Source organism: Lactuca virosa, chromosome 9 (assembly GCF_052849685.1).
Source record: "Lactuca virosa cultivar CGN04683 chromosome 9, Lactuca_virosa_CGN04683_v6, whole genome shotgun sequence".
Taxonomy (NCBI): domain Eukaryota; kingdom Viridiplantae; phylum Streptophyta; class Magnoliopsida; order Asterales; family Asteraceae; genus Lactuca; species Lactuca virosa.
The window spans coordinates 115,413,431-115,433,704 of record NC_136434.1 but is presented as its reverse complement, the minus strand read 5'-3'; the positions used below and the strand labels follow the sequence as shown (position 1 = coordinate 115,433,704).

The 20,274-nt window shown below is 33.6% G+C and overlaps 2 protein-coding genes and 1 pseudogene across 3 annotated transcripts; all 3 read right to left on the bottom strand.

The window, feature by feature from the left end:
* Positions 1 to 1,518: 1,518 nt before the first annotated feature.
* On the bottom strand, positions 1,519 to 3,253 carry LOC145136438 (UDP-glycosyltransferase 88B1 pseudogene; annotated as a pseudogene).
* A 2,028-nt stretch (positions 3,254 to 5,281) lies between these two features.
* Positions 5,282 to 6,776, bottom strand: LOC145138442 (putative NADH dehydrogenase [ubiquinone] 1 alpha subcomplex subunit 5, mitochondrial). The gene is made up of 2 exons (XM_079072527.1): positions 6,334 to 6,776; positions 5,282 to 5,618 (listed from the first exon to the last, which is right to left on the bottom strand). Exons 1-2 carry the CDS (start codon positions 6,656 to 6,658, stop codon positions 5,419 to 5,421), a joined length of 525 nt encoding a protein of 174 aa, XP_078928653.1. The 5' UTR covers positions 6,659 to 6,776; the 3' UTR covers positions 5,282 to 5,418.
* Positions 6,777 to 15,036: 8,260 nt separating this feature from the next.
* On the bottom strand, positions 15,037 to 18,962 carry LOC145138683 (Tic22-like family protein). 2 transcript variants are annotated; one of them, XM_079072723.1, is made up of 9 exons: positions 18,461 to 18,962; positions 17,810 to 17,904; positions 17,575 to 17,654; positions 17,440 to 17,481; positions 16,559 to 16,677; positions 16,274 to 16,454; positions 16,019 to 16,197; positions 15,801 to 15,947; positions 15,037 to 15,595 (listed from the first exon to the last, which is right to left on the bottom strand). In XM_079072723.1, exons 1-9 carry the CDS (start codon positions 18,910 to 18,912, stop codon positions 15,292 to 15,294), a joined length of 1,599 nt encoding a protein of 532 aa, XP_078928849.1. In that variant the 5' UTR covers positions 18,913 to 18,962; the 3' UTR covers positions 15,037 to 15,291. The 2 variants fall into 2 exon arrangements, with proteins under 2 accessions (XP_078928849.1, XP_078928850.1); XM_079072724.1 differs by having other exon boundaries at positions 17,810 to 17,924; positions 18,461 to 18,576.
* Between the last annotated feature and the right edge of the window lie 1,312 nt (positions 18,963 to 20,274).

Below are 20,274 nucleotides of genomic sequence, written 5' to 3'. Positions count from 1 at the left end.
TCTCCCAAAAGAGAAGGAAGCAAATGCATATATATATATATATATATATATATATATATATATATATATATATATATATATATATAATAGGCATGTTAAACTCATTCGAGAAAGATTGAGTTTCTGAAGCTAGCAAATGAGATGTTGCTGACAATTTAGTATGTTGTGTTAGCGGCGGTCGATGATGAGGGAAAGGTTGTCGACGAGTTAGATATTAGAAGGGAAGATAAAAGTATTGGGATAAATGGAAGTGTAGGGTGGATTAGGGTGGAGTGGGTGTGGTGGGTCGTTGGAGGTGTGGTGAGCCTTTTCTATTTTAAAAATATTAAAAACATGTATAAAATGTAAAAATAAAACCAATGGGTTAATATAGTGTTTTCATATTTGAAGGTGACCAAATCCACAACCAAACAATATCAAAAGTACCGAACCAACAACTTTAAAACTCATTGGATGGTACCCCAAAAATATTAGCAAACCACGTGGATCATTTTCGCAATTCAATCTTATTGTAATGAAAAACAAAATTGTCGTAAAAGAAAAATAAAAGCATAAATGATGATCGATTAGAAGTCAAGGAAGCACAATAGTTTATATGAATATTGTCAATATTGGGATCTTGGCTAGAATCGTTTTAGGATTTATAAGATCGTGATCGTAAGATAAGATCAAGATCAAAAAATCCTACCAAAATGAAATAATCGTTAAACTTGTTTACGATGTCTTGTTTGTGCAATGTTCATTATAACTTGATGTTATTTAATATATTGTTGATGAAATTAATTTCAACTTCTTAAACATAAACCATAATTATTGTTACTACAAACAATAAAATTCAAAAGAAAAATATTAAGCAGAAAAGGAAACAAAAGACCATCATGATCATGTACAAATAATGGTTTAAGATCACAAATAGAATCACATGAGTGTCACGATATATCTCTAACAGGGGGGCAAATGTTTAAAAACTAAAAACTTATAATATCGATAGGGACCTTTTTTTCTAACTCGTCCTGGGTATTTAAGGATATTTAAAAATAAAAACTTATAATATCGATAGGGACCCTTTTTTCTAACTCGTCCTGGGTATTTAAGGATATTTACATCCTCAGGACCAGCTCTGCTGTCTAATTCAAGATGAGCGGATGAAATGGTGATGCTCTATGATAGTTCTTACGACATGTGATGTTTGATTTCAAGTTTGCAAATGTTTAAGGATCGACTATATTCGTAGACTCTAAAGAGTTTAGATCATATCAGGAGATTTTAGGTCCTGGTTGAGATAATAAGACCCCAACATATATCTAATATATCTTGTTTCAGATAAATTTTAGTGTGTACTTTTATGATTTTAAAATTGTAAAATTTTAAAATGAAGACGGGGATCTTAATGACTATGGTTTAATATACTATTTGATTCGGTTGTTCTTTTTTTTTAGACTCAGTTCACTTGGAAATCTTTAAATTAATTAAAAAAATATAGATCAATACATATCCATTGAAGGCAAACGGGCAACATTTATAGATCAATACATATTGGTTGTTCTGTGTATATCATTACTTAAAATGTAAATTATTACTTTAGTTGCAAAAAAACATGAGATCTACAATATTGCCGTTTGATTCTGAGTTGAGCGGAGTTAACAAAGAGGACAACAATACAAACTCAACACAATAGTCTCAAAGGTCAAGTGAACATAAAATACACAAATAAAGACATTATTTTGATACTTTTGACAACATTAATTTGTCGTGTAATGAACTATAATGATTCACATATAGCTACCATGATTCAACCAACTTCGAAAGTGCCACACGAGAAGACCCATCGTCCTCCATTGCCCTAGCAGCATCCAGTTTTCTCGCCATCGCCACCTCCCTAACAGCTTTCCCTTCCTCCGCCTCCATCAACTGTCTAACCCGCTTCTCCACCTCCGTCGCCGCCACCCTCCCTCCCTCTGACTCATCCATCGGAAGAGCCAACCCCATTTCCTCAACCAACACTACCTTATTAAATCTCTGCTCAGCATAAAGCGGCCATGCAACCATCGGAACACCTGCACGTACTGCTTCCAACACCGAGTTCCACCCACAGTGAGTCACAAATCCACCGACGGACTCGTGGCTTAGAACCGCCACTTGCGGCGCCCAATTCTTCACTACAAGTCCCCGATTTTTTGTACGAGCCAAGAAACCCTCCGGCAGTAGCAAATCCAAGTCCGGCTCCGGCGGTGGCAGAAACCGGTCGGCTTGATTATGTGACGGTGGGCTTCGCACAACCCATAAAAACCGCTGCCCACTCATCTCCAACCCCGTAGCGATCTCCTTCAACTGATCAGCAGAAAACAAACCCAAACTCCCAAAACACAAATAAACAACACTTCGACTCGGTTGCAAATCGAGCCAATTCAAACACTCGTGTTGACTATCCTCACCGGGAGCCACCAGCGGTCCGACGCAGTACAGCGGCGGAGTAGGTAGATCGGGGACACACAATCCGTCGGTAATTGCTTTAATGGCTTTTGGTTCCAACGAGTCAAATGTGTTGCCGATGATCCCAGCTGACTTAGGGAAGTGCTCACAGAATACAAGAAAGTCGGAATAATCAGTAGTTGTTCTATCGAGAAGTGGGCTTATCATCTCCGACGAGGGTATCGGTGGCAATCCCGGCGAGTGGATGGGTCTGTTCATATCTTTAAAGCTTTCATTGGTGGTTCTGTGAATCGTTGGAAAGTAAAGGAATTGCGCCAAGCAAGATGCACCGGACGTGAAGAAGTAGTAAACAGGGATGTTGAGTTTATCAGCCAAAGACATCGCCGGCGTGCAAAAAAGGTCGATGATGAAGACGATGACTTTAGAAGAGAGAGAAATGGATTGTAGGGCGTTGTTGACGTTGGGGTTGCTAAGTCGAATAAGGTCAAAGATGATGGCTTCCATGGAGGGGTAAAGTAAGGGGTCAAGAGGGATATCAGGGAGGTGGTGAAAAGTGATGGCGGGGTAGGTGGCGGAGATGTGGCGGACATAGGTGGCGGTGGTACCGGTGTTGAAGGAGGGGATGAGTGTGAGGACGACGATGGAGTAGGAAGGATAGTGTTTGAGGATAAGTTTTCCAAGCTCCACCATTGATATGAGATGTCCCATGCCTGGAGATGGATACAGAATAATTGTCCCCATTTCAGTGAAATGCGTTTGTTAGAGAAACTTGTGAAACTTATAGTATACGACAATAAATGGGAATGACGTAGAGCGCTTGAATTCTTGATATAATTTTTTTAGGATTACTTTTCATCTTTGAGACTTTGACGATTTAGAAAAAAATAATAAACGACAGCGATATCAAATATTGGTAGAAAGGTGCTCACAACTATATATAAGTTGAGAGTTGAACTATCGTTTTTAATCAAAAGAAATATTGGTGGACATCAACGTATAGGATTATAAAAAAACTCCTTTTCTTAGAGCTCATCTTTTATCGGAAAAAAACAGTATATATAAAAAATGGTTAATGTCACTGTTTGGTAACGAACTTTTATGAATTGGTTTAAATGATCTTTTAGTTTTTTTCTTCTTGCGTTCCAGGGGCACAAAGTGTATTTTATCGGGTTTAAAATGTCACTTTCATAAATATAAATATGAGTGGGTAATTGGTAACTCATATGACATGGCACTAATTATATATGAATCGTTTATCTAAACATATCGAATTTACTTGTAATTCAAATAAATATTCATATTCAAAAATCTAATTAAATTCACATTCACATGTAAATCTAAGTAATTCACTTGAATTTGTTTTATTATTTCATACACAAATGAATTCACAGTGATTCACAAATAAATTTATTAAAATTCACATTTGAATGATCAATAATTATTGCAAAAATTAGGTACAATAATCATCTTAACATGAATTAGTTTGTATAAAAAAAATAGATACGATTTTACACGTATACGTTTGAACTCATAATTGATGATCCTATGGTCCATTTGGTACTGATTAATTTGTATAAAAGATAGATACGGTTTTTACACGTATACGTTTGAACTCATAATTTATAATCCTATGGTCCATTTGGTATTGGTTGTCTTCGTCATCATGATGTAGATAGAGTGTGTGAAAAAATCTTTCTTCACGCCATGAATCTCTGTTCATAATTTTTTTTTTTTTCCGTTTTATAGGAGGCTATAATAACATCTTTACATAAAGATTCATAAATATCATCTGTCGTTTTTTTTTTTTTAAGATAAATTTTATAAAACTAAAAAGATGCTAATAAATAAATACATCATACAAATAGAATAAGGAGGGTGAGGTTTTGTAACTACAAGAAAAACATTCGATCAATTTTGTTTCGTTGAATTTATTCGGAGTTTTGAAACTTTATTTTATTGTATGCTTTGAATTTCAATCACTATGTTTTCATTTAAATATTACCCATTACGTTCACTTGATACATCATGCCATTTACGTATCCTACTTTCAGTTATAACAACCTACTTTCCAATATATAGGATTCTTACATAATGTTTTAGTGTCACCTTATTAATGAATCAAAGATACTATTTTTTTTAACGCAACTTCATAATCCATAATCCATAACGAAATTTTAATATAAATACAAACATAGGTAACTACTTAATAATCTTCACATCTCTTATTTCTATATCATATATTCCAACAATTTTTACTACTAGTTTGTTCATAATCATCCAATTTATCAACATATAAGGTTAGTTTTCTTTTCCCTACTTTTATCCAATATTAATGCTTACTTTTCTGTTCCCCTAATATAAAACTTTAATTAGATGAGAAATAATGGTTTACAACTTATAGACATTACATTTTAATCAAGAATGAACTGTAAATAATACAAATCCATATTTTATGAAAACATTTATTTATTTATACACGATAGAATATGTTAAGGATGATGGAATGATGCTTATCTTTCATGGTGTTTAGGAAGAATCTCACAAAGCAATATTAGAAAATTCGATCAATTTTGTTTCAAGTATTTCCTTGTAGATATTTCCTTTATTTTCTCACACGAAATGACCATTTTACCCTTACATTCCAAAAAACAAATTTCACAATATTCATCAATTGTAATATGAGAGGACTAAGGAGGGAAAAAGTAAGGGCAAATACGTAAAGATTTAGTGTCTTAATGCATAAAGCCAGGCTTTTTGGCTTAACCCATTAAGTCATTCTATCCAAATTAAGTATTAAGCCATTAAATCAAATAGAAACAGCCCCTACAGAAAACATAGTGGACACCACTAGCCGAATCTGTGTTTATTAGCCTCCAAACACATAGTTATTCAGACAAAACATGAACAATAATTCTGAAAATAGCAAAGATTTCAGCTTTCTATAAATAGAAACAAACCCGGAAAGAAAGAAGCATGATTTGTTGCTCATTGGGAACTTGCAGGGATTGCTGACTCGTCTTTTTTAGCAGGAGGCTCCAATTTTCCAGTCATGATAGCATCCAGAGTCTTGTAAAACTCCTCAGGAAGAGGACCAGGTCGGTGTAGTGGGACATGCTTAGGGACAGGAGCGTCATTTTCAACTACTTCACATTCGTAGTCATCGGGTACACCCCATGGGTCCCACTCTGCAATTTGGTACCAAAAGATGTCAATGCATTTTGGTTCTTTATTACAAAATTGTAATCAAGGAAATGAAGATATAAGATTACTCGAGCTAAAAACCAAGATGCCTATGATTTGTAATGAAGTTTTGTTGTTATTGTTGCCAAAAAAAGTTTGATAGAAACAGTCAACAGTGTACAATTGCATAATCATGTGCATTGATTTCACAACAGGAGAATTGTTGCTATTGTTTTCATGTGTTGTGTTCTAAATGTCATTATAGAACTTGTAGGAATATATTCAGAAATTCACTGCACTGAATTAGTAAGTGGAGTGTGGAGAAGAGATTAGTAATAAATAAACTTTAGGTGATGAGAATTAGAATTACAATTATGAAGAGAAAAAGAGATAAATTTTACAAGTCAAACCAAGAACACCATGAATTTTACATGGTTCAATCAGGAAAGCTAACATAGATGCTGTGGCCAAGGGCCAGAATTGAAGAAACATCAGTTGAAGATTTGAACTAACTATGCACCAATTCAAGTTCCAACTACAAAACACTAACTAAATTCGTGTAACCTGTGAAATGAAATGTATGTACCCACAAAAGCCATCAGTAACAGTAGATCAAACAAAATACCTAACTCATCTCTATGATTTGACTAATATTCATCGTCGTCAATTTATCATTAATCGAATTGAAGGATTTGTTTAAGAGAGAGAGGGAATTGGTACCGATCATTTTGTCAATGAGTTTGAGCTCATCCTGAGCTTCTTCAATGAGTTCCTCAACTTGACCACAACCAAGTCGCTTCTCAATGGCTTCCCAATCTTCTTCCTCTTGGCATACCTTCAATCGGTGGCGCGTGAAGCTCTCAACGGCCTTCCGATAGCCTTCGTCCTCAGGTACACGCTGGATCTCGTTTAGGGTTTTGTTGTAAAGACCAATTAGCACGTCCCTTGCATTAGGAACCACCTCGAGACCGACGATCCCCGTTGTTTCCTTCACCCTGGCCATCATCATCAATGACGATGGCCAAGCAAACCTCCGCAGAAACATCTTTCTCTCTCACTCTCTATGGATCTCTCTCCCACCCTGTTTGGTGCTCGGATACTGGAAGCGATGAGCGATTCTGTGCTGTGTAGAAATTAGGAATTGCAGATTACTGTTTAAGAAATGGATCATACCCGTTGGCCCATTTACATGATGGTTTATGCTATTTACACGAAAATTACAACACAGTCCACATAATGCATCTTTTTTTGTAATAACTACATGTATTTTAGAAAATAATAATAATAATAATAATAAGATAAACAAATAAATTTTTTTTATAAAAATATTTATTAGTTTATATGGTAACAAAACAAAGTTTAAGAAAATAAAATATTTAGATTAGTTTATATGACGTCAAATCTCTAAATATTATTAAAAGAGAAACTTGATGACATCACTTTTAACAATCAGGACCATTCATTGTATTTTCTTGATTAATTTCAACCAATAGATCCTTTTGCATTATTCTGATGATGTCATCTTAAAGAAAAACAAATCAATTGAACGCATTCCAAATTCTCTTGATTACAAAACGTCCGTCTGTAATAAACACTTTCCATGTTGAATTCGATAAACCAGCCACCTAATTAGCAATTTTTGATAAGTCAATGAAGATGATTGCAACATATTTGATTGAAATCCTTTCTGAATCGCTTCCTCAAGCTCAGCTATTACGCGATTACATCGTCTCTAGATTAGGGTTCTATATTGTTATTCATCTTTTCATTCTGATTAATCTTAACCAACAGAGCTATCGGATGATTCTAATCGTCTTCTCTCTCAAACACTAGAACTTAATAAACATTTGTTATATGTAGGTGTTTGAAGACGATTACAAAGATAGATAACTGATTACTCAATCCACAAAAGAAAATAAGAAATTGAAGTTTTTGGCCCCTTGCAACTCTATCATTTATCGATTGAAGAATTAATATTGATCTTACAGGTAACATCTTTAGATTATGGATTGATCAAGCCACTCAATGCATATTGACGACAGGTGTGTTTTTGTAAAAAGAATTGTGACGCTGTCTTTGTTTTTTTTTTTTTTTGTAAGTTCAACATTTATGAACATATTCTTGATTTCTTTTTGCGATTTTTGTACGATTTTGAGACAATTGCTGAAGATTGCATTGAAAAGTGGTGCTTTACGTCATGACATCCTTACTTTAGGTTTTTGGTCCCCTGTTCGTGGTGGAGTGTGGGTGTATTTCAAATCATATGGTATTAACTCAGAAAGCACTCGTACCAGTTGCACCATTGTGAAAGGTTTTCATTTTTCTTTTATTCTTCAACTTCAAACTGTTAATTTGTTCTCATTCTTCCCCTGATCATTAACTAATCCATCACCAATTTTTTCTGAAACACAGATTTGTTGAGGATTCTTTGACCCGTTTGAAGAACTGGAAAACCTAAAAATCAATAACGTATGGCAATTGATTAAAAATTAGGAATAAGATGAACCTAATTTGGCAATAAAAATGAAGACGAAAAATAGGATCTTTGATGGAAAAGGAAATTGTATCGGGTGGGTTGTTTGATGACGATAGAAATCGTTCGTCATTTATTCACTGATTTCTAATTTCCTTTATTTTTTCAATCTGTTATGTGCATTTTTAAATACCCTTTGTTAATATTCTCAAATTTGATGGAACTTTAACTTATTTTAAATTTGTTTTCTAGGTGATGATTACAGAAAAGTCTCAAAGTTGAGTCACAATGCTATCGCTGCTTCAAAATCCCTCATCATACCCATTACCCAATTTCTGTCACCGGAATTCTTTACCCAGTTGATACATAATGAAATTTGTACAATATGGGCATAACGATTCATACTACAGTGAGACCCCATAGAGTTATATACAACATATATTGGTGAGTATTGGGAATCTTTATCACAAAAACATTTGGTATATAAGGTCTGTAATTGTTCAATGATTTTACGATTTTTTTTTTATTTCCCAGGTTCAAATTTGGATGCTTTCATGATTGCAGGTGAAATCCTTAATTTCACTATGACATGTAACTCGCCAACTGATTACAAGCCATTTTTAAAAGAGGCTAATAGGTGGATCTGGTAGGGTGGGCTGCAAGGTAATACAACGAAACAGGTTTGCAATTACCTATTGTTGTGTTTCAAAGGAAGTAGTAACTGTTTTCTTTTTCTCTTACAAAATGGCTAATAACATAATGAAAAGCTCATGCATATAATCTTTTTATGTCACTGGATAAACGTTTTGTTGGGATTAGTTGGGTTTGGAATCCACTGCTCTTCCTGTTCTTGTGATTAGTGTGGCTGTTGTTTCTGATTTTTGGTTAGGGAATACTTCAAGGTTGGTTGATGAGACCGGGAATCCAACCGGTGGATTGTTTGGGACAGTTGTTGCCACAATGGGGATGCTTAGTACTGTAGCTTACGTTTGACTATATAGTAGTCTGATGTATTGTGTTTTGTTCTGTTGTTTGTTTTTGGTTGTTGTCAGCACATATGATGAAGGGAATACCTCGGATCAAGCTTCACTACCGCCTATGTTTGGTTTGATGAATCTATCTTCTTCTTTCTCCCTCTAAATTTGCACTCCATTTGTCTTCTTTTTCTATCTTCTGCTTTGTTTTCCTTCTCCCAGTCAGTTTATTCAATTTTTAAGTTGATCGAAGGAAATAATTAATGAAAGATAAACATATAATTATATATATAAGTATATGTTTATTGCTTATTAGTGTTTATTGTTGATATCTGTAGGGTGGGACCTCAATGTTTCTTGGATTCGTCGGTTGCAACTGGCATCAGAATCGGATTATTTGAACATTCCGGAGATTGAGATGTAAGATTTATAAACTTCACTTGCATATGTTTTCAGCTTGATTGATACATAAACAAATATAACCTTATGGCATGTTTTTTCATGGATAAATTTTTTTTTCATTTGCATTTGGATTTGCAATCTGATTTATTTGGTATTGCCACAATATCCTAAGTTATACATAAAGTTGAATAATATTTGATAAATCCAGTTCAAGTGAAGGTTGGAAAAGTTAGCAGTCCAACAGAGAAATAATTTTCAAATGAATTTTTTAGATAAAGATTTTCAAAAGTATAGTAATGAATGCTTTAGCTTTTGTAATTTATTTGAAACAGGTCATGCATGATTGTCTCTATTGTAGCTCTTCAATTTTAGAGTTCCATTGAATGTTATTGTTTTAACAATTCACTCAATTACACACAATCTTATACAGATAACAAAACATTCACCAAAGAGCATGGATTTCTGTTATTGATGTAAAGAAGATGATGCCTTCCTGAAATATGCCTTGTTCAACATTTGATATGGTAGGTTGTAATATTAGGCTAGCAATGATTATAAAATTTACAGGTTTGGGTTCTTATTGAAAGAATGCGTATTTATTTTATTTTGATTTGGGATTTGACCTACTAGATGATGGGGATGGACATTGGAATCACAATTTCTTTGGATTTTCGTTCAAAGCATCTATAAAAGGTATCATCAGTACATTTCAATTTGATATTTTTTTGGTTTGTTGTTCTTTGAGTATTTTTATGGCCTTTTTTGAAAATCCAAAATATTTTTTGGTAGTTTCTATGGATTTTGAAAAATTAGCATTAATATATTCTTTTGATCCTTGATATTCACCCTAACAAAAATGAAACATACTTTAAGAATTATTTTTTTGACCTTTTTTTCTAATCGTATTTTAGCGAATTTTTTGATGGGTTTATTGTCAACATCTGCTATCACTGCCATTACAATTTCTTTTTTTATTTAGTTTCAATTTTGATTCACCATGGGAGCATACCTGTTCTACTTCCTTGAAGCAAAGTGAGTACATAGCAGCCATCAAGATAGATGAATTGAACAGAGGTTGAAGATGTCTTGTATTTGTAGGTTATTTATAATTGTTAAACCTCTGTTCCTATTTAAGTTATAATAAATATAATACTTTATGGTTGTTTTTGTTTTTTTATAAAGAATACAAGTTGAAGTTAATCAATTAGTTTTTTGGAAAAGCGAACAAATATGAAAAACAGAAAACATTTTAAGTTGGCTTTAATAGAAGTGGAGCAAGGAGTTTAGCTGCTAAGCAATTCCTTATAATGAGAGTAAGGACAAATGGAAGTGGAACCAATCCCACAATAACTACATTTTTTGTTTTATTGTTATTTTTGTTGTTTAATAGTTAGTTATGAATTAGAATCTATTTTAATTTAGTAAATTAATTAATTTATATATTTTAGTTAAATCATTATCCCCTCCAATTTATCTAATTTTTTTTCTATTTTTTTAAGAAAAAAGATTATTTCTTTTTAAGTAAAATTTTTGACTTTTTTCAAACAATTCAACCATGGAATGGAATCTCAGATTCCAATTCCGTCGGAATTTGAGAACCAAACGCAGTTGTTGAACACGAATGGGATCCTTCCACCAATAAAGAATAAGATTTTTATTACTTTTAGTTTTAATTTATCTCGATGGTCGGTTCTAATATTTTGATTATGCATTGTTTTTCCATAGACTATACCTAGCATGGAAGGTTCTGTAGATATTGTTTCTTCTGGTCGTGGCTTGCAACAAATGGTAAATCATCTCAAAACATTTTTACTTTTTTGGTTCTTTTTTAGGATATGATGTTGTTGGAGGAATTACTTCAACACCTCTTGGAGAAGGCAAGTCTACTACCAATGTTTGTAAACAATTTCAGTCTTTTTTGAATTCATGACATTTTTCTACTTTTCTAATTGTTTCAATTTCCAAGAGAAAGCAACCTTAACATCACAAATCATCAGGAATTGATTTCATTTTTAATTGTGAAGAATGATGATGAGACGTAAGATCTAAATTTGTACATTTTCGTTCTTTTATTTTACTCTTTATACCGTATAATTGAAGTTAGTAGACGTGTGCTTGCAATTCAGGTTCTTTCACTTGACATAAATTAAGAAACAACTATCCCACACATGTTTTTTAGTTCAACTCACGCTAAAGTCTAAATATGCCATGCTGCCGATTATATGACGGGTAAATTTGAGGCAATTGTAATTGCTAATAAACATAAGCTACTTATTTTGATATGTTTTAGTTTTTAAAATTAGTTTTGGAACATTTTTTAAGATTATTTGACATTTTGATTTATGTTTTATACGATGTGTTAAAAACAAACTTATAACAATTTCATGTTTTCTCAAAATCAGTTTTAACCAAGATATAACCAGTTTTTTTTTTAACCGGTTTATCAATACAAAAACATATTAAACTAGATTTAAGACAATTTAGAAGGATTATCAAGCTCAAGAAGTGTGATGATATTGTTTCTCATGCTATATTAGAAACAATCCAACTGTTCTTAGCGTAAGGTTTGAACATTGAACTTCCTCTATGGAATTTTGTATCCCAATTATTACGCTCCCATCATGGGGAGCAATGTCGATCACATTAGATAATATGATACTAAAATCATCAGCATTCATGTATTATTTAGTCTGATCATTGACTAACTTAAATGATATAAACTCAAGTATAAATGAAAATGTTTTGAAAATTGAATTTTCCTTTTACAGTATTACACATTCAAACACTCGAGAATTTGTGTTATGTATTAAACCATCAACCGATTTTGACTACCTAACGATAAGGCCAAGGGCTGTGGCTACGACAGAGGCCGCACCACCCCTGCCACATCATCACAAACACCACCCTCCACCGCGGTGGGGGTGCGGTGGAGGCCGCACTGTGCTCCCCAACTTCTTTCAATTTTCATTCCAATTGACCGTTGAACGGTCAGATTTAAAAAAAAAATGTTTCTTTTTCTTTCCCTTTTAACCTTTTAACATTCCTATTTAAACCTCAAACCTTTACAATTTTTTTATCTTTCTACTACATTTCCTATCAAAAAAATTAAAAAATGTCATCGTTCGATTCTTCTGAAGACTTTGCTGTTATGTTTGATGTTGTTGTCGCAACTGCTAAATTGGCGGAGTAAACGTATGAATTTGCATGGAGTAGCACAGTCGGAAGTGCTGAACGAAGAACCCGAAGATATATTTATAGAAATCGTGAAGAAACAAACCAACGCTGGATACAAGACTACTTTCAAAAGAATGCTACTTTTCAAGGGTACTACTTCCGAAGGCGTTTCAGAATGTTCAAACCTTTGTGCGAACATATAGTCAAAGATCTAATGAGGGTGTGATTTTTTCCAACAACATCCTGATGCTAGAGGTACACTCGGTTTCACTCATTTACAAAAATGCACAGTTGCACTTCGTCAATTAGAATATAGCATCATGCTTGATGCGTTGGACGAGAGTTTTAGGATGTCCTATAGGATTGCACGAGATAGTCTCCATTATTTTTGCAAAACTATTATTCAGCTTTATGGGCCAAAATATTTACGCAAGCCTATACGTAATGGCATCATCAAATTGCATTCTCATCATGCTAGCGTACATGAATTTCCTAAAATGTTAGGAAGTTTAGATTGTCTACATTGGACACGAGAAAACTGTCTTACCTCACACCATGGTCAATGCAATTTTCCCGAGGTGATAATGGTCATCCAACGATCATACTTGAAGCAGTGACATCATAGGAACTATGTATTTGACAATTTTTTTTGGTTCTCTTGGTTCGCTTAACAACATTAACGTTCTTAATCATTCACCTATATTTAATCGTTCTTAATCGTTCCCTTATGGAATATCTGTAGATGTTTCTATGTTTTTTTTATGCGTTCCCTCACGTTTAACGCGGGTCATAATCTAGTTATATTTATATATGTAAAAGGACCAAAAGAGACAAAAGTAAAATGGGTAAATTGATATATGCATTGTTGGTCGTGAAAAAAAAAAAAAGAGGTTACAATCCACATAGTTTTTAGGTTTTTAGGTTTTTAGGGTTAAACACTACTAAGATGGTAAATTGATTTCAATAAATGATAAGCACTTTCAAATAAATTCCGAGTATTGTCGAATAAGTTGGAAGAAAAACTTATAAAAAATCGTTTATTTGTTTTAGTAATAAGCTTTTATTTAATTTAATCAAAACACTCCAAGTTTATTATTAATATCAAACCATAATATGGTTCGTAAGCACTTTAAATAAGCCATCTCAAACCCTTGAGAATGTCTAACGCCAATTATATTATTTGGTTTTTAAGTTTTAACAATACATGTAAAATACTTTTTTATATATCCATAAAAAGTACATATTTATATTTATTTATCCATACCAACATATATTTTTTTCACAATTATTATGATAAGTAAAGTGAAATCATGGAAGATAACCAACCAAAAATTTAAGGCCCTTTAGCCTTTCCTTGGACATGATTATTTGATTATTTGATTAATAATAACAATCATCAAGACAACTAATGAACAAATAATAAACTGAAAGTAAATTAATGGATTATGGATTAGAAATATTTGTTGCTTGAGAAAAGAAGATAATGGAAATCAAGAAAACTTATCAGATTCTTACTCTACCCTGAGTCTCTGAAATAAATAGATAATAAGATCAGTCGATACTGGAATCAAGAAATCAGCCAATAACACTTATTAGGTTCTTAATCTACCACAAATCCCCAATCACAGATGAAGAGATAAATAGATAATGGAAAACAAGAAAACTCAAAACTAAAACTAAAAGATAATCAGAATATCAAATAATGGAAATTGGAAACTCATACCGTTTTGGTTGAGGTCTTGTAATGCCGCCCCTGATTTGAAATCGACTGAACGAGAATCACTGAATCAAATCGTCGTTGGTTGTGTTTCTATGTTTCAGACTAGATTAGAGATTGGAGGACATGAGAAGAAGCCGACGAGAAGGAAGAAGAACACTAGTAGAGATGTGTTTTTGTAGAAATCGAATTGTCACTTTGATTGTTGATTGTGGCATTGCGTGCGACGTGCGTAACAATCGAATGGTCAATTCTCAGTTTTCTGGACTACAATTAGTGAATAAGTTTTAAAAATGAGGGCCCTAAGCCCTTGTTTAATTTAGCAAAAGGTAGAATCGCCCCAAGTAAAATTTGTAAAATGTATTTGATTAGTCAAGTATAATTCAAAAACGTATATTTCTCTACAAGTAACAACATACTTATATATTTGCCAACAATAGCAAAATGTAAGATGAAACCGGTAAGCATTTTACAGGTCCAATGTTATATATTCCTATTATCAATAATGAAACGCACATTTATTACCATTACGATTAAAAACATTATATGTTATTCTTTTCTACAACTTGTAATAAACTTTCCAAACTACCACATTACTACTCCCATTACATTACCTAGTAATATTATTTCTTTTTGATGGCTTAAAGATCTTGATTTTGGCTCTCAATAGTGAACCAACCACATCAAAACACATCATGCTCGACTATTATTAATCTAACCAATAATATAAAAAATCCCATCTTACAACACGACAATCATTATCATAATATACATTTACAAATCAACTAATTACCAAATTATCCAATTCCTACTCTAATGACATGTTTGGCAAACGAGCTTTTAGTAACTTTTAAACTTTTATGTTTTATGTAATGTTACACCTAAAATCTCAAAGCTGCTTTTGCAGAACCAAAAGTTACAGCTTCCAGCTATCAGCTTTAGCTTCTAGTGGATCGAGGGCGGACCCATCTAGCCGAACTGGCTTTCGACAGCCCCGAATAATAATCACCCACATTCGCCACAAAAAGCGGGTCCCTTTCATTATCATATTTACTTTCACTAAAACCATTATTACCATTGTTCCCATCATCCGTGTTTTCCAATTCTTTTGTTAAATCATCCATTGTTTTTTTCAAAGTCGCCTTGCTCATGGGCCCCGCCTCACCCGTTGCAACACCAACCATCGTGATTTTTGGAAGAAACGGGTTCGGGTTCAGGTTCAGGTGCGCTTCTTCTTTCACACTGGTAGGTAACAAAAGGACAAAATGAGGGAAAATTTGTAATTTTGTAAACGTATCACTGGCGGAACCATATACACAACAAAACGAAACCACGAAAGGATAAATTTGCAACAAAATTGGAATTTGGACTGAACTTGTCGTTTTGAGCATACAACAGGGACTAAAATTGTAATTTACTAGGAACATTCAAGTATTTTGGGTGTCACCTTTTGTCTGAAAGGTTATGATCATGATTAGTGAACCAATCTCCAAAGGGGGAATGGAATCCTGTTTTAAGCTGGAGTTGTTTGTTGTCGGAATCAGGAACCCCACCATGAGATAACATGGATGCCCTTTGAAAAGAAGCTGCACTCCTGCAACAACATAAACATATTGTATTTGTATTATGTCAATAAGAAGCAAAAGACCTAAATACCCTCGTTACCTTTTCTCAAATGAGTCAACCACATACGGGAATTTGGGTTGAATTCCAGTGGCTTTTCTCAACCACCTATTTCCAAGAATCACTTTATCCACTGTATACAAAAGCTGTATCTCTGCAGCTTTTGTAATAACACTTAATGGTATAGAAGGAGCACCAATTTCATCCAAAACTTCCTGAACCTATATCATCATCAAATTACCAAATTACCCGTAAACCATTTAAAAATTTTTCATTAAAACAAATTAAAATTTATACCTCAGGGGGTTCCCACACGTTGTCTGTATTGTCTTCAAGCAAATCTGACCCCATACTGTCATCAATAATATCACGACGCCTTTGTAAATGTCGTGTCTGAATTAAGGAATGGAAATGTTGGTCAACGGAATCTTCTAGAATGTCATCTAGCATGCTTTTATTGAAGAAATATGGAGTATACCTAATACGATGGAAGGAAGACGATATTTTGAGATGAATAAGAAACTATGTCATGAATCATTTGTTTTTAATAAAGAACATAAATAATTACTAATTAGTAAATACCACTTAATTCCATCAGATGTGGCTATTGCAATGTCTAAGTTTTGTGCAGTGAAAACTGGAACTCCTTCAAATTTCTTTTTCTTTCGTGTGTTCTTAACAAGTTTGTTTGCTTCCTTGACCTGCATAAAGATCATACTACTTTGAGAAAATTACATAAATGGTCCCTGGGTATCATTGTTTTTTGCATTTTTGGTCCTAAAGAGTTTTTTCTTATGATGTTGTTCCTTATTTTGATATTTCTTATCTATCATGGTTCTTATTCGAGTAAATTACATTTTTGGTCCCTGGGTATAGCTGATTTTTTCAATTTTGATCCTTATTTGACGTTTCCGTAATGTTTTTGTTCCCTATTCTGAGTATAATAACTATATATTTGGGACCAAAATTGAAAAAATCAGCTACACTTGAGGGACCAAAATGACCATTTTACATGGAACAAGACCAAAAACATTATACGGATCTCAAATAAAGACCAAAATAGCAAGAGAAAACTTTTTGGACCAAAATTGTAAAAAATCAACTATACTCAGGGACCAAAAACGTAACTTACTCTTCTTATTTTAATGTTTTTTAATAATGTTGGTGTTTGTTCCAAGTAGAACAGCTATATTACCCTTTATCTGATTTTTTTTAATAGATATTTTTTATATTTTAGTTTTAGAATATTATAATAACAATTTAAAACAGAGACCAACCATAAGGGTCGTTCAAAATAAGGACCAAAAACATTACAAAAACCCCAAACAATGACCAAAAATGCAAGAGGAAACATTTGGAGACCAATATTGCAAAAAACAGTGAAACTTAGGGACCATTTATTGTAATTTACTAGATTATCTTATGACATCATGACTTCAAAAATAAAATCTGAGTTGTCTAACCTGTCTCTCATTTGGAATGAACTGGAACAAGTGAGGTTTTTCCTGTAAATAATTAAAAGGATTTAGATAAAAGCGATGAATAATAATGTTGTAAAGAAAATTAATTATAAAGATTGATAATCGATTGAATTATACCTTAAAATGTTCATATGCTAGATCAAGGCGACAGGCACCAACAACCCCACTGGGAATACTTAGTCGTTTGACATATGAAACTGAAAGAAAAGGTAATAAAAATGCAATTATTATCCATTGTGTAAGAAGTATTTTGGGGGTGTTTAATGAATATAAATATGAAGTTAAGAGAGCTGAATAGATAAAAATATACTATCTTTAAGCAAAATCTTGAAAAGAAGTTGTAGAGTAGTACCTGCATCTCCTAGATCAATAAAGAATTGGAAAACAGGGCCATTTCTTTCACTCTTTATAACTGCTTGAAACATCTTTTTAAGCCATTGTGGTGTTCTGTGAGTGGAAAGAAACACCTAGAAATATGTGATATATAATGGGGAGAGAAGAAACCAGACAACAAAATTTTAAGAGAATAGATCCAACATTCTTGTATCATGCATATGCTAATCTTAATATTTTAATTGTTTGTGGTATAGTATCATGAAATCATTCAATATACATATCTTGTTATTTAGAAAGGACTAGCAAATAACTATCATCCAAAGTTCTAATGATTTTCAAAGCATAGTTTATTCTCACAGAACCCTAAATGTTATGTGGTAACAAGAATTTTCCTATTGTAGAATCAATGTATATGATTATGCAAAATACACTGTTTCTATCAGCACTTTTGGTAATAACTCCAACAGAACAACATTAGCTAGATGCATCGCCTAAAAAGGATAGGTAAACAATGTTCTATTGCTGATCAAATTCTAATTCTCTACTCAGTACAACAGAAGCTAAAATTTAACATTGCGCAATTGTTTGAGTTTCAGATTATGCATAAAAATTAGGATAGACCAGCTCAGATTAACTTTTGGAGTATACGGAGGGGGGACGTTAATACCTTTTGGAGATAAAGGGGATATCAAACTGAGTAGAAACAGCCATGAGACCAGTTCCCGAAAGGTCACACATACTAAAAACCTGACCTACAAACGCCGGTCCACCGCCATTTCCTGTCGAATTCAAATTAGAAATCCTCACAGTCGATGGAAACCCTGAGCTGGTCGACTCCGACGACATACTCCTGGCTGATGAAGATGAGGCGGAGGGACTCGTAGAAGAAGAAAATGAATCCAGATCAGCCGGAGAAGAATCAGATAACGATATAGATGGTAGGGAGAGCGGAAAGGGGAGCAATATGTTGGGTGGGGAAGAAACGGAGTTTATTGAATTCGGAGTTTTATGGATGAAGATAGATGAGATATTTGTGGCAGTGGACTTGATAAAACGGGAGATGTTGTTTACGCAGTGGTGGTGGCGGGGAAGACGACGGTGTTCGGTTGCAGAGCCCATTGGTTTTCTTCGTTATCGCCGGCGTGCGAGCGATGTGAATTGAGATTACGTTGAACATTTATCTTCATTTCCGATTTCCGACAAAAGAAAAAAAAAAAAATCAGATTGGGCCTATGACGAATATGGGCTTTTTTGAAGCCCACTATTAGAGATTATATTCAACCATCGAGTAAAAATACTACGAACACCAAAATGGGTTTTAAGAGAACCAATATATATGTTGCAACCGAGTTTAAACTTTGAACGGATTACATGGTTAACGACTCAAATTTTTGTCATTGCTTAAAGAATTAAGAAGTAAATGGTATGTATTTGAGTGCATGAATAATAGATTGGAAAGTATAATGCTATTTAGAAAAAGTCAATGAAAGTCAAAGATTCATAAATGCGGCACATGGCCTCTTAGCACATCACGTAAGGCATTTGTGTGATGTGTGCCTTAGAACCCCACCGGGGGTATGGGCAATTGTGTTTTCAGGTCCTCTTTAGTTATCTTTTAGTTATCCGAGCGTGCACTTCACACCTCCTATTTTAAAATATAACCAAATTGAACTCAACTTATCACGAATAGAATATCGACTACATTGAATGTATTGTTAACACTAAAATCATTAACATTCCTCCCCTATTTTATTGTAATCATTGATTAAGTAAATATTAAACACAAACCAAACCTATGCATAAATGAAAATGTCTTGAAGATTGAATTTTGCATATTAGTATGATACACATTTCAAATACTTAAAAATATAGTGTCTTAAGGATTGAATTCACCAACTCACTTGAGTAACTTAAGATATTCTACACATAAGTTATACATAAATTCTAATGCTTATAATTAACACTATTACAATTCATGTGTTCTAGCCCAATATTTTTGAAGCAGCAAAACTTCACACTCACATAGGTAACTCTTCTAAATTATGTACTTGTACATGCACTTTTTTAAAAGAACTGTTAAAAAATTACTTCAACCTACTTTAAGTCTACAGTTCTAAGCACATATGTTGGGATGATATAAATGAATGTGATTTAATCTCCATAAGTAAGCTTTCTACATTGAATTCGACTTTTACCATGTATTAGAAGGGAATTGAGCATCTCACCCATAGAGATTTCAAATTGGATTTAAACCCGTCCTAACCACTAACTTATTTACCAAGTCCCTAGCTAACTGTAACACTCGGTTTACAGGTTTAAGTCTTGTGTTTTGCAATGTTGTGATTTTGGGATTTTCATGTCACCACGGCACGGTAGGGTACGGACAACGATGCGGACACGTTATTAATGACCACATCATGGTCAACTTCTTGCCACGATACGATGGCGGCTCGGGCTCAAAACCCAAGATCTCGGACCTTG